Below are 12,544 nucleotides of genomic sequence, written 5' to 3'. Positions count from 1 at the left end.
TGTTTACTCATCAGTCACAGCTTCTTCTCGTTCAACACCGCTTCCTGCTGTGGATCAAACTGTAGCAGATCAATGTCATGGGCTCCAAAACCCCAGAGGGACATCAGCAAGGACCAGACGGCAATGACCAAGTGGAGAAGCCGTGCGACTCGACTGCTGCCCGACCACGAAACGGCTCCAGCTCTGGAGATCTCGACCGCGGCATCGTCGGTGAAGATCAAGATGGCGACGACGACGATGGAGAAGCCGGGCTGAACATTGCTGACAATCTGGGTAAGATTACGCTTATCGCGAACACACGATGAGAGAAAAGCCATCTTACTGATCGCACATTCCAGAAAAGAAAAACAAGAAGAAGCGCAAACCGCGCAAGAAGAAGAACAAAATTGGACAGGGCGATGGCAAGGTTGGAGTCCAGACGTCTCCTCCAACGATCGAGCTTTCTGTCCTGTTTCCCTCCGACTCTTACCCTCCTGGCGAACGTATTGCTTACGACAATACGTCTCGCACGACCGCTGCCGAAAAGCGTTACAACGCTCGAAGTCAGGACCAAGATGAGACTTTTCTTCCATCTTACCGCAAGGCTGCCGAGATCCATCGTGAAGTGCGTCAATATGTCCGGAAATCCGTCATCAAACCTGGCGTCACACTTCACACCATTGCCGAGAGCATCGAGTCTGGAGTTCGCAATCTGACAGGTCAGCAAGGCGTTTCCCCAGGCTCTGCTCTCGAAGCCGGTCTAGCATTTCCAACAGGTCTGTGTCTGAACAATGTTGCCGCACACTGGACTCCCAATCCCGGTGGCAAAGACGCTGTTTTGCAGTCCAATGATGTCTTGAGCGTAGACTTTGGTGTGCACGTTAATGGTCGGATCGTAGACTCCGCTTTCACAGTTGCGCTCGACCATAATGAGAGATACAATCCCCTGCTTCATGCAGTCAAAGAGACGACCGACACCGGCCTTTCTCTCGCAAGTGTCGACGCGCGGATGCAAGACCTCGGCGCGGCGATGCAGGAGGTGATGGAGAGCTATGAAGTCGTGGAGCAGGATGGTAAGACGCGCCAAGTGAGAGCCATGAGGAATCTCTCCGGGCACGATATTCTGCGCTATCAGATTCATGGCGACAAACAAGTTCCATTTGTGAAGAATGATAGTGAGCAGAAGATGGAAGAGGGAGACATTTTCGCTATTGAGACCTTTGGAACCACTGGGAGAGGATATACTCGAGATGACGTGAGTTTAGTGCTCTCTGCGCTTCAGTCGCACTGCAAAAACGATGCATAGATACATGCTAACATTTATCAACAGATCGGAATCTACGGCTACGGACGACAGAATGTGAGAGTAAACCCTCAGCACTTGCAACCAAGCGCTCGATCCCTCCTCAAGACCATCGATGAGAGTTTCGGGACTTTGGTCTTCTGCCGCCGATATCTGGAGCGTCTGGGAATCAAAAACTACCACTTCGGCATGAAGCAACTGATCGATCAAGAGATTGTGGAGTCCTATGCTCCGCTGGTCGATGTCGAGGGCAGCCATGTGGCGCAGTTCGAGCATACTGTGTTGATCGGCGGAGCTGGAAAGGAGATCATCAGTCGTGGTGAGGACTACTGATTCGCAGGCTCATGCCCGAGTGAAGAGGGCGTGCAGTCCGGTCGAAATGGTCGGACGAGAGGAAGAAACATTTCTTTGTACAGGCAAGGCTGTCGCATGACATTCCTTGGCTGGAATACGGGAGATGATCTGGAATGTGGGTTTTGGGAGTTCATGTTATGCGCGCGATAGTCTTTCTTTCAATTTCCATCGGTGAGACCTCGATCCAATTTTGTTGAAGTCCACAAACTATCGTCATAGCATATCAGTCCTCCCCTTCTTCGTCCCGTGGCATCTGCACACCCAATGCCTTCATCAGATTCCCAGCAGGCCCACTCATTCCTGCCTGACCTTTAAAGGCTTCGAGCATATTCTTCGCAAGGCCAAGATCAACATCGTTGAATTCGTCGTCCTCGTCGGAAGAGAGCTCTGCGCCTTCTTCAATGTCTTCTGACTGATTATCAAAAGGACCTGATCGGGCGAAAGCGGGCGGCTTGGGACGAATTGAGGCGTTTTTGCTACGCGAGGGATTGATCTCCTCATCGGCTGATTCTTCCTCCTCCACGTCTTTTGTGCTTGTCGTTGAGGCAAATTTGACGGATTTGTCGTTTGTCTTGGACGGCTGATCGTTGGAGGTCGAAAGCATGTGCGGCGGCCGCGGTGGTCCAAAGACAAGCTTAGTATCGTTGTTCGAGGCCACATCCGCTGCGGCCTTGCCTTTCGATTTGCCCTTCTTGTATGTTCCATTTTCCAGATTGAGTGCACCATGACCTTTGAGCTCTTGCTCCATCAGTTCCATGACTTTGCGCAGCTCTTCAGATTCATCCACATCGTCATCACTCATATCCGCGTCGTCCTCGAGAGCAAGCCGGCGAGCTTCATCTAGTAGTCCGGATTTCTCGATATGCCAGGCTGGCATTGCGGCAGTGTCATGTATAGCTCGTTCGAACTCCATATCTTCGAGTGCTTCGGGGGCATTGAATTTCGTTTGTGGTTCCTCGGGCTCGTCTTTGTTCCCTGTTGCAGCAAAGTCCTTGACTTTCGGCCCCTTTGATTCTTGGTTCTCGGCTTTGCTCTCTTGGTCGTCTTCTACGTGAGAGGAAGACTGAGCGTCATCGTCATTATCGTCTTCATCCATGTCATCCACACCATCCACGCCAGCCTCATCATCTTCCAAGAAATCCTCAAAGCGCGAGACCATTTTCCGAAGATTTTCCTGGGCGCTTTGATCGCCGAAGCCACCTTTGCCACCATTTGAGCTGACTTTGCCATCGAGCTCCTTCTCAAAGTCATTGAAGTCGATGTTTAACCACTTGTCGTCGTCTTGCTCTTGCGGCCACGACTTGATCTCATCATCGCCTGGCAGCTCGTCTTCCGCGCTCTCCAAGTCTTCCAACAACAGATTGATCTCTTGCACTGCCCGCTTGTCCTGATTTTGCTTATCAGTAACCAGCATCTCGAAGCCGCACGTAAGTTTCATTCCCAGTGCCACCGTCTCATCCTGCATACGGGGTATGATACCGGTCCAAGCCGGAGGAGGATCGAAAAGTTGACTTCGCAGCTGAGCATATCCGACTTTCGTAAACTTGACGCTTACTGTGACAAAGTCCTCGGGAGGGAATCGGAGGGTGTTCGTGTCTTTCGTCGTGAGCGGCTTTAAGCTCACTGGGTCACGCAAGTAGAAAGACTCGATCGCTGGCGAAATGTAGGCCGGGTTGCGATGGAGCAAATATGCTAGCTTTCGTGGGATCGTGATCAGAGCATGATGGAATGAGGAAGAGATAGCAGACGGATACTTTCGTAGCCTGTGAAACGCTTCCTGCTGGATCGCCTGGTCCACGAGAAGCTCGTTCGGCGTTCTCTTGATAAAAGATAGGGCCTCCTCTGAGGTCAAATTACGCGGCAGCGAGCTTCTGTCGATCGGAATGATTTTGATTTGACCGTCGTTAATCCAGACACGATTTTCAGAGACTTCGGGGTTCAGCCACTTGGGAAGAGCGTTCGCTGCCTCGATAAGCAAGAACTCGCCATCGGTATCGTAGACACGTATCCAGGCATCGGGACTCCCTTTGCTCAGCTCGGTGAGCAAATACACGATGAGCCACTCATCCGCGATTGAGTCCCCAAAGTCTGTTCGCCCTCGTACATGCGACACTGTTTTTGATGCACTTTTTGCAGAGGCTGTCGCGAGATCGATCTTGGGGTGTAACGCGAGGTTGAAGTCTTGCCTTTGCCAGATGTAGTCCTTGAGTAGCTTTTTCTTCAGCTCGTTCGCCGCCTTCAATATTTCGTTTAGTCTTGTTCGCAGAGCGGCATTGGAGTTCAGCCCGCCGTGAATGACATGGATAACGTACTCTACGCAGTCATCGGGAAGGCGTTTAGGAAAGCCATCAAAGCCTTCGCCGAACCATTTCAGGCCATCGTCTGGCAGCTGACCATCCATGTCGAAGGATTCAGGACGAATCTGTACAGCAAATTATCGGAGAAGCCGTGACGTTGGGCCCTGATGTCAAGTCGAGGGCAAAGTGAAGATGGGATTTGTCTTGGCGCGTGGTCGGTGGTCGGCAAAATTCGATCCGACTGATGTTGTGACGAACGTAGCAACCGTAAACAACATTGAGACGCGACTTTTAAACGCGTTTCTTATCGGAGCATCGTCGACGACACATGTACCCAGCGCATGTCGCATACTAACTCCAGCTGAGTGGCAGTGCGCGATTGATTGCCCACCATGGCGCATCACTACATCAACACGCCGGGCACCGAACGCGGGAACGAGACGTTTCTCAGCCCCAGCAAGAATGGCCTTGTCGACATGTCATTCAATCAGCCGTTCCAGTCACCCAGTAAAGATGCCGGCCAGGATATTCGAAGTTGTATGCGAGGATTACGCGGTGGACCAGGACCAGTATCTGCGCGAACACCGCGACCGCGAACTGCCCTTGTCGACAAGCGCAATCCGACAGGCAAGCAGGAATTCACACCGCTCCTCAAGAGTGCGAAACGAAATCAGCTCATGCGACAGAGCATAATGGAGGAGAAGGAGAACACCATGAATGGCGACTTGAAGACGCCCGCTGGACTGCGTGAAAGCTTCGGCAGCAGAGCAACGCCTGGCTTACCAATCGAAGCGTCGATGCTGGACGATTTCACTGGTAGTTCCGGTGATCGCGAGAATACACCAGTTGCACCTCAAGCAGTCAGTTCGTCTATGTACGACTCGACGCCCATGCCGCACTTGCCAACAAACAGGAATGGAGTGCTCGAGACCGGCAATGTTTTGACTCTACGGGACCAAGAAGCCAAGCTGGATCAGATACAGAAGGACAACTTTGGTCTGAAGTTGAAGATCCACTACCTCGAGGATGCAATGCGCAAAAGTGGCACCGAATTCCAGCAACAGACTTTGAAAGAGAATGTCGAGCTCAAGACAAACAAGGCGCAGCTGGAGGTGGATTTAAAGAAGCAGCGGAAGCGGTTACAAGATGCGGAGCAACAGTTGGAGGAGTACAAATTACACCTGCGAGAGTATCAAGAGAAGGTCAAGAAGCGACACACGAGTGAACGCGATCAGGAAGAGTATGAGCGTTTGCAAAGGATGGCCGAGGAGTCGCAGAAGATTGCAGATGAACGGGAGCAAGAACTGGACCGCGTACGCGAGAAGCTCGACCAAGCCGAGCAGCTACAGAGCAACGAGAGCGAAGTGCAGCGTCTCAAAGATCAATTACTGGATGCCGAGCAAGAAGTACGCGACAGGGAACGTGAGCTGGACGAGAAGGACACAAAGCTTGAAGAGTTGCAAGAGAAGCTGCAAGCGGCTGAACAAATGGAAGGCGATGCGGACAAGCTCCAACAACTGCGGGACGATATTGGTGATCTAGAGGCCGACATTCGGGATCGCGAACGACAGCTCGAAGAGAAGGACGACAAGCTGGAGGAATTGCAGCAGCAGGTCAAAGCGCTTCAACAAGACAATGCGAACGTGGACCACATGCAGCAGGATATCGACGACATGGAGAATGAGCTCAAAGAGAAGGACGAAGAGCTAGACAGAAAGAATGCTCGGATCGCTGAACTCGAGGAACGCGTCAATAGTTCGTATGACCGGGAGAAATCGACCAAGAAGCTACGTGGCGATGTTGTTGACCTTGAGAACAAGCTTCGACAAAAGGATCAAGAGCTTGACGAGTTCAGAGATCAAACACGAGCGTTAGAGAAGCGCCTGCAAACAGCGGAATCCAGCTCAACGGCTGAGCTGCGACAAAAGGAGAACGAGCTGCGAAACGTCCAGCGCGAATTGGCTGACAAGGATGGCGAGATCAAGGCCCTGCAGGAACGACTGCAGACAGCGCGAGGAAGCTGGGATGCCGAGGCAGAGCAGACCGATGCTCGACTGAGAGAGAAAGACCGCATAATCCAGGAGAGGGAAAGCCAACTAAGAGACAAGTCACGGGTGATCGAAGAGCGCGACGATGAGCTCGTAGATCTTGAGAAGCGCATGCGGGCCGCCGAATCAGCTCGAGATGATGCGCTCCGCAAGCAGCGAGGTCGACAGAGCGAGGTCGATGGCCAGGTCAGTGAGCTTCAAGAGCAGCTGCGGATTGCCTCTTCTACAGCCCAGGCTAAGCTTGACGAGAAGGATGGACTCATACAGGCTCGTGAAAAGGAGATACAAATCCTTCAAAGCCGCATTGCGTCTCTTCAGACTGGTGATAGCTCTGAGGTGCGACGGAAAGACGAGGAGATTCGACGCCTGGAGTCCGATATCAAGTCGAAAGAGCGCGAGATAAAGGATCAACAGCAGCAGCTTACAAGCCTCAAAGCGCGAGTCGGAGCAATGGAGACCCCATCCAAGAAGGACAGCCTACTCAAGCAACAAGCTGACCAGATCCGATCTCTCGAGCAGGCTTTGCAAAAGCTAGAGCAGGACAAAGAAGCTGAGCTGGACGAGCTCGACCAACATTGCCAAACCATCGAGGATCGCAACAAGGACTTCGAGCAACAACTTGCTTCTCTTCGCACGCGTACCGAGACTGCCGATCGCGATCAAAGTATGCTTGGCCACCAGAGCTCTGAGCTGAAGGAGAAGAATGAGCAGATTCGCCGGCTCGAGCAAGAACTGGACCAGCTGCGCGACCGACTTCAACAAGCCATCGAGCAGCGACAGAAGGATGTCCGACAGTTGGAGCGCGAGCTCGAGACTGCCCGTTCGAACAGCAAGGGCGGCGTGGAAGAGGCTGAGCGCCGATTCGCCGCCATCAAGAAGGAGATGCAAGCCGAGTTTGAAGAGGAGAAGGACGCCCTTGACGCAGAGATCGAGTTAATGGACACGCACTTCGTCGAAGTGGAAGCGGAGAAGGCTCGTCTCAACGCCCGTATCAAGGACCTTGAGGCTGAACTCAGTCGTGCTCAGCTTGCGAAGGCGGAAGGCAGTCCGGCTCGTGAGCGGAATGAGTTGCGGACGCAGATTCGCAAGGTCGAAGCTGAGCGTAACACGCTCGAGACTACCGTGAAAAAGCTGCGCATCGACCTTCAGACCGCTGAAGCTGCGAAGGTCAATCTGTCCCCTGTCCGAGATCGTGAGAACTTGAGACAGGAACTCGCTGTCGCGAATGAGAAGGTTGCCAGGCTGGAGCAACAGGTCGAGACGCTCGAGGCGGAGCTACAGTATGCCGAGCAGGAGAAAACACTGGCCGAAGAGCGCGGCGATCTTCACGACCTCCTCAAGAAGTCGAAAATTGAAGCAGAGGAATTGCAAATTGAGCTTACGAGGCGCGAGAAGGCGGACAAGAGCCAGAAGCGTCGCGAGGCTGAGCTTCAGGCGCAACTCCAGGACGCACAAGCAGAGATCGACGACTTGCAAGTTCAAATCGCAGATCTTGAGAACCGCACGCAAGCACAGACGACGAAGGAACGTGAACACCGGAACCAGGCCAAGGAGCTTAAGCGCTTGAAGCAGGAATTGGAGGAGCTTCAATTGCAACTCCAAGATCGTAACGGCTCGTCATCAGGTCATGCTCGCCGCGAGGCAGAACTGCGCGCTCAATTGCGTGATGCTCAAGCAGATGTCGATCGCCTGCAGATGGATGTTCAGGATCGGGACGCTGCACTGCAGACTGCCGCAGCGAAGGAGCGACAACTTCGCGAGCGCCTGCAACGTGCTCGTGCAGAGGAGACTGTCACCCTACAAGCACAAGGCTTCCAGAGCGAGCTCGAGGACGCTGAAGTGGAGATCCGCGCTCTGCAGTCACAACTACAGGACCGTGCCGCCAAGCTGTCCGCGTCAATGAAGCGTGAGGAAGATCTGAAGTTCAAATTGAAGTCAGCGAAAGCCTCCGTCAAGCAACTCCAACAGCGGTCCGCCGAGAACTCGCAAGATCTGGTGGCTCGACAACCAGTTGACACTCTTGCCCTGACCAAGCGCCACGAGTCCGAACTCAAGGGCCTCGTCAAGCAGATTCAGTTCCTGCGCTTTTCTCTCAACCGCGAGCATCAGTTCCGGAGCGATCTGATTCATACGAAGAATTACTTCTTGCTTCAGGTGCAGATGTATAACGCTTGCAATCGCGAGGATCTCCGGCTCTTGGAGGAAATTGGCGTTACGCCGGATATGAGTTTCCGCGAGAAGAAGAGAAGCTTGAAGAGTGTGGCCTGCATGGTGCTGGCGGGTGTGAGGATGAAGAGGGGCGCGGAGAAGTGGAGAGAGTGTAGGAAGGTGGAGGAGAGTCTGCTAAGGAAGTTGGAAGGGGTGAGGAAGGGGAGACAATTGAAGGGGTAAGAGGGTGGAAAGTGAGTTTTCTCCCCTGTCCGGACTCAGGTTTTACTGTTTATTGTTCTCTAGTACTTGAGCGAGGTGTTGGTGGCTTTTGCTATTCGCTTGATAGTATGATGAGATATGACTGCTTTCATTGATGCTCATGAATGAATGAATGTTCGGAGACTCGGATTCCTCGGCATCGCTCGCTACATCATGAAACGTCAAACATCCAAGTACTTCGCGTATGCAGCAGTAGCTTATGCATCCTTCTTGTCGCAGATATATTGGCTCATATGCAAGACCTTGAGCCTCTGCTTCCCGTCATGCCTCGGACAATCTTCAATTCTATGGAACAATGCCTCTCCCACTTCCATGATCACTCAACATAGCGATGATGCGCGGGAAGCGAGGCTCTGTCCAACGTTGCTTGGCGACTACCGCAGGTGGCCTGATGGTTGCAGCGGGCGGAAAAACTCCCCATGTCGAGGTTTTGAACGTTGACAACTGTCCATCTCGGAGTCCTTGTCCGTTGAGATGATCCCTGGGAAAGGCGATCATCAGCAGTGGACACCAAGCTTTGGGGGACACCACGGAACGGCGCCTAGGACACGCGATGAGAGGAGCCACAAGCGCGTCGGGCGAGAAAAGGTTGTTCCTGCGTGCAAACAAGGTGCTGATGTTGTCTGTAGTTTGCCGTGACGGGCCTGAGGCTGGGAAGCATGAGGCCTGTGTTATTCAGGAGTTGCTGACGCAGGCCGATGGCGCGCTGGTGGTCTCATGTCCCAGGCCCGCTCTCAGCGGCGATTGGGCGAGTGCGAGTGCGGCCACAAAGGGTCCCGGCGATGCTTGGCGTGATTCCGCTTTGTGTCCCGCATCCGTCTTCGTCTGGTCAGCTCTGTCTCTCTCGCGCGTCGACTACTGTCCTGTACCCTCCCACGCCGTGCTGTGGTGTCCTTTGCTGCTCTCGCTCCCTCCTTCTGCTCGCGCTCCGCTTGTCTGTTCTCCTGCGCCTGCATTCGTTCGGCTGTCGTCGCTTGCCCCCCGACTCCGCCGCCATATTTTGTTTGAGCAGCACTCTACGCACCCACACGGCCGAGCCAGGATCAGCCGCCAACACGAACTCGCACCCCCGTCTCTGGCAGAACTGCTGACGCGCAAAGAGTGCCCAACCATACTCCCGACGCCCTTTACTCGGCAGGCCAGCAGACTCCACCTCCAGCGCTACCTCTCGCTCCACCGCATATGCTGCTTCACGCGCTGCTCGTGCAATAGTGTGCTCGTCGAATACCTTTGAGGTCTGCAGGACAGCAGGTCACTTCGACTCTTTCTAAAGCAGCAGCTTCATCCGCGGCGAAAAGAACAAAGCCCGGCCACCATCAAATTTACCATCGCACACCGATACGGCCCGTCCGCGACGCACCACCACCATATATACATCTTATCCGTGTACCACTTCCACCATGTCGAACATCATCGGCAACCGCAACAGCACTCCCGAGACCTCGTCTTCCTCGCTCGGCGGATCCACCCTTCGCCCTCCACGCGCCCTCCAGACTGCAGGACACCACCTGCGTGCCTCCGCCGACATGGGCGCCTTCTCCGCAACATCGCCACTTGCTACCAGAGGCATCCGGCCTGCCTCGGAAGTATATTACAATCAGTTCAATCAGGGCGGCAGTTCCGCCAACCCAGATGAGGTTGCTGAAAAAGCGGCTCAGCAGTGGATTGCAGATATCGATCAGTATGAGACAACTCTCGAGGAGATGGCTGCTGCCACCCTTGACCAAGACTTCAAGGACGAGCTGAGTGCTATCGAGCAGTGGTTCCGTGTGCTTAGCGAGCCTGAGCGCACGGCAGCTCTCTATGCCTTGCTCCAACAAACTACACAGGTGCAGATCCGCTTTTTCATCCAGGTCTTGCAGCAGATGGCCAAGAGTCATCCTATGTCTGGCGTCCTGTCGCCTGCTGCATTCAACGAGAAGGATCCAATGTCGTCGAGGATGAATGATGCTATGAATAAGCTTAATGTTGAAGGTTCGCGCGGATCTTTCGGGTTTGGCAGCAAACCACCTCCTTCGCCAGGCGCTAAGCGCATGTCTGGCCTTGATCCTAACACGATCAAGTCTATGTTCCCGGACGCTGCCAATGCCATCGAAGATCAGAAGGCAGAATTCCAGAAGACTACGGGCAGTGCCCCCAAGAGTAACAGGAACAGTGCGGTTGGAGATCGATCTTCGCAGTACATGCCAACTATTTCTGCGCCAGAGGAGGAGAGCAAGAAGAACGGCACATCGGGCATTCCATCAGGCCCGTGGAGAAACACGAGTGGCTCGCAGGGCGAGAATCAGCCTCCTATCGGTAGGCCAAAGTCCTCCTCGAGCCAACAGCAGCAGCCGCAGCAAAGTGGTCAGACTCCAATGGGACAGTTCGGTGTGAGCCAGGCGCCCCCACCATCCGCAGGCCTGCGTTCTGGTAGGGCATTCCCCATCTCTGGTGATAACAACATTCAGTCTCAGACTGCTAGCCAACTCGGACACACTGCCGACGGTATGCCAATTCTCTCGCCATATGCCCCTGGTGCAAGTTGGGCATCCATGACCAACACTCCTATGGTCTCCAACTTCAGCCATCAGCAAAGTGCGAACCAAGCCGACATGGTTGCCAACGCCACTGCTATGAAGCTCGCCGCCTTGTCTACCGTCAACAACCGCCTGCAGCTTGATGATCCGCGCAAGTATCGCCGCGCCAGGTCTTCCGAGGGACAGAATGGACAAATGCCACTGTCGCCTGGTCTGCAAGGGGGCCAGGTGCCAGCATCGATCATGATGAGCAGCGACATGGGCCAGTCTTTGACTCCACAACAAGCCGCTGCTTTGCAACAACATCAGATCAACACTATCCTGCAGAACCAGCGCTCACGCCCATCGTCTCCTGGCATCGCCATTACTGGTCCACATGGAGCCAATGCCGGCATGAATATGGCTGGCTTGCAGAGTAACGGCTTTCTTGCAGCTTACGATAACGGCATGGGTCAGCTCAATGCCAACATGGCTGGCATGAACCTGGGTAATTTTGCCATGGGCAACTTTGGTAATGAAGGTTATCTGTCTGATGCCAGCGAGATCAACCGAGGACGATCTCCACGTGGTCGACGTGGTAGCTCGAAGCCACCAGAGGATCCAACCGATCTTGCACTGCTGCGCGACATTCCAAACTGGCTCCGCACACTCCGGCTCCACAAGTATACTGATAACCTTAAGGATATGAACTGGCAGGATCTGGTTAAGCTGGACGAGGAGGGTCTGGAGAAGAAGGGTGTTGCTGCCAAGGGCGCACGCACGAAGCTGCTCAAGGTGTGTAGACCCCCATTCGATTTTGTGCGACATTGCTGACATTTTTCTTCTAGGTCTTTGAACAGGTGCAGCAGGCGCAGCAAGAAGGCCGACTGTAGAACAGTTCGCGTGCGATTCGAGCATCTCGCTGGCGTGCGACGTCACCCTACGCGATTAGGCTGAGTCCCATCTACCGGCGCCAACCACTGGTCTAGACGACAAGTGGCAGGGCAGTGAAGAGGCGCGATCGAGAGTTCGTCTGCAAGTGTGATCCGCGGCTTTGGGTCATCCTCAGGTGTGTACGCAGAGTTACACTGCTGTTAGAGTGCGATTTGGAGTGCCGTGGACCTCAACTACTTCTAGCGTTGTGTTACTACGGACTACTAATGATGAGGGAAACGGCAATGGGAAAATTCGGTGGAGTCTGCATGGCGCGGTAGAGGAGTTTGTTTCTTCTTTTACGCTTTCTTCGCATGCGAAACGAGGGATGGAAAAGAAGAAATGACGGTAATAGGATCTATTCTGCGAGAGACTGGTTGACTCTGGCAGGGACTCCAAAAGAAACACTGTACTGTACGTTTTGCATTTGCGATCTTTCGCCTCTCATGCTGTTTTCTCTCATTGCCTGGATCCTCATCCGTTCGTCGCGTGGCGTGGCGTTTCTGCGACGTCTCGCGGCGAGTCCTCCCAATACCACTGAGTCCTTCGCGCTGACTTTAAACTTAGTGTACCTGACACGCCAAGCTTTACCTGTTTTGCACCTGGCTAAGCGCCAGGTCCAATCAACGTTCACTAGCGCCACACGCTCGAACTTCAGATCCACTTTCGCATCGCGTGAATTGAACAATGCGACTGGTCGAC

The 12,544-nt window shown here is 53.8% G+C and overlaps 4 protein-coding genes across 5 annotated transcripts; 3 read left to right on the top strand and 1 right to left on the bottom strand.

The window, feature by feature from the left end:
- Nucleotides 1-77: 77 nt before the first annotated feature.
- Nucleotides 78-1,615, top strand: CKM354_001072600 (uncharacterized protein; the record flags this gene model as incomplete). The annotated part of the gene is made up of 3 exons (XM_044806193.1): nucleotides 78-273; nucleotides 339-1,234; nucleotides 1,310-1,615. 3 exons carry the CDS (start codon nucleotides 78-80, stop codon nucleotides 1,613-1,615), a joined length of 1,398 nt encoding a protein of 465 aa, XP_044662128.1.
- A 244-nt stretch (nucleotides 1,616-1,859) lies between these two features.
- Nucleotides 1,860-4,037, bottom strand: CKM354_001072500 (uncharacterized protein; the record flags this gene model as incomplete). The annotated part of the gene is made up of 1 exon (XM_044806192.1): nucleotides 1,860-4,037. The coding sequence occupies one exon, from the start codon at nucleotides 4,035-4,037 to the stop codon at nucleotides 1,860-1,862; it is 2,178 nt and encodes a 725-aa protein (XP_044662127.1).
- Nucleotides 4,038-4,325: 288 nt separating this feature from the next.
- On the top strand, nucleotides 4,326-8,372 carry CKM354_001072400 (uncharacterized protein; the record flags this gene model as incomplete). Of its 2 annotated transcripts, none has more annotated exons than XM_044806190.1 (1): nucleotides 4,326-8,372. In XM_044806190.1, the coding sequence occupies one exon, from the start codon at nucleotides 4,326-4,328 to the stop codon at nucleotides 8,370-8,372; it is 4,047 nt and encodes a 1,348-aa protein (XP_044662125.1). The 2 variants fall into 2 exon arrangements, with proteins under 2 accessions (XP_044662125.1, XP_044662126.1); XM_044806191.1 differs by having other exon boundaries at nucleotides 7,881-8,372.
- Nucleotides 8,373-9,811: 1,439 nt separating this feature from the next.
- CKM354_001072300 (uncharacterized protein) lies at nucleotides 9,812-11,802 on the top strand (the record flags this gene model as incomplete). Its single annotated transcript, XM_044806189.1, has 2 exons — nucleotides 9,812-11,704; nucleotides 11,758-11,802. The coding sequence occupies 2 exons, from the start codon at nucleotides 9,812-9,814 to the stop codon at nucleotides 11,800-11,802; spliced, it is 1,938 nt and encodes a 645-aa protein (XP_044662124.1).
- Nucleotides 11,803-12,544: the final 742 nt, after the last annotated feature.

This window comes from Cercospora kikuchii, assembly GCF_019650295.1.
Source record: "Cercospora kikuchii DNA, contig_00007, whole genome shotgun sequence".
Classification (NCBI taxonomy): Eukaryota; Fungi; Ascomycota; class Dothideomycetes; order Mycosphaerellales; family Mycosphaerellaceae; genus Cercospora; species Cercospora kikuchii.
The sequence above is the reverse complement of the archived record's forward strand: the minus strand, read 5'-3'. Positions and strand labels throughout refer to the sequence as shown.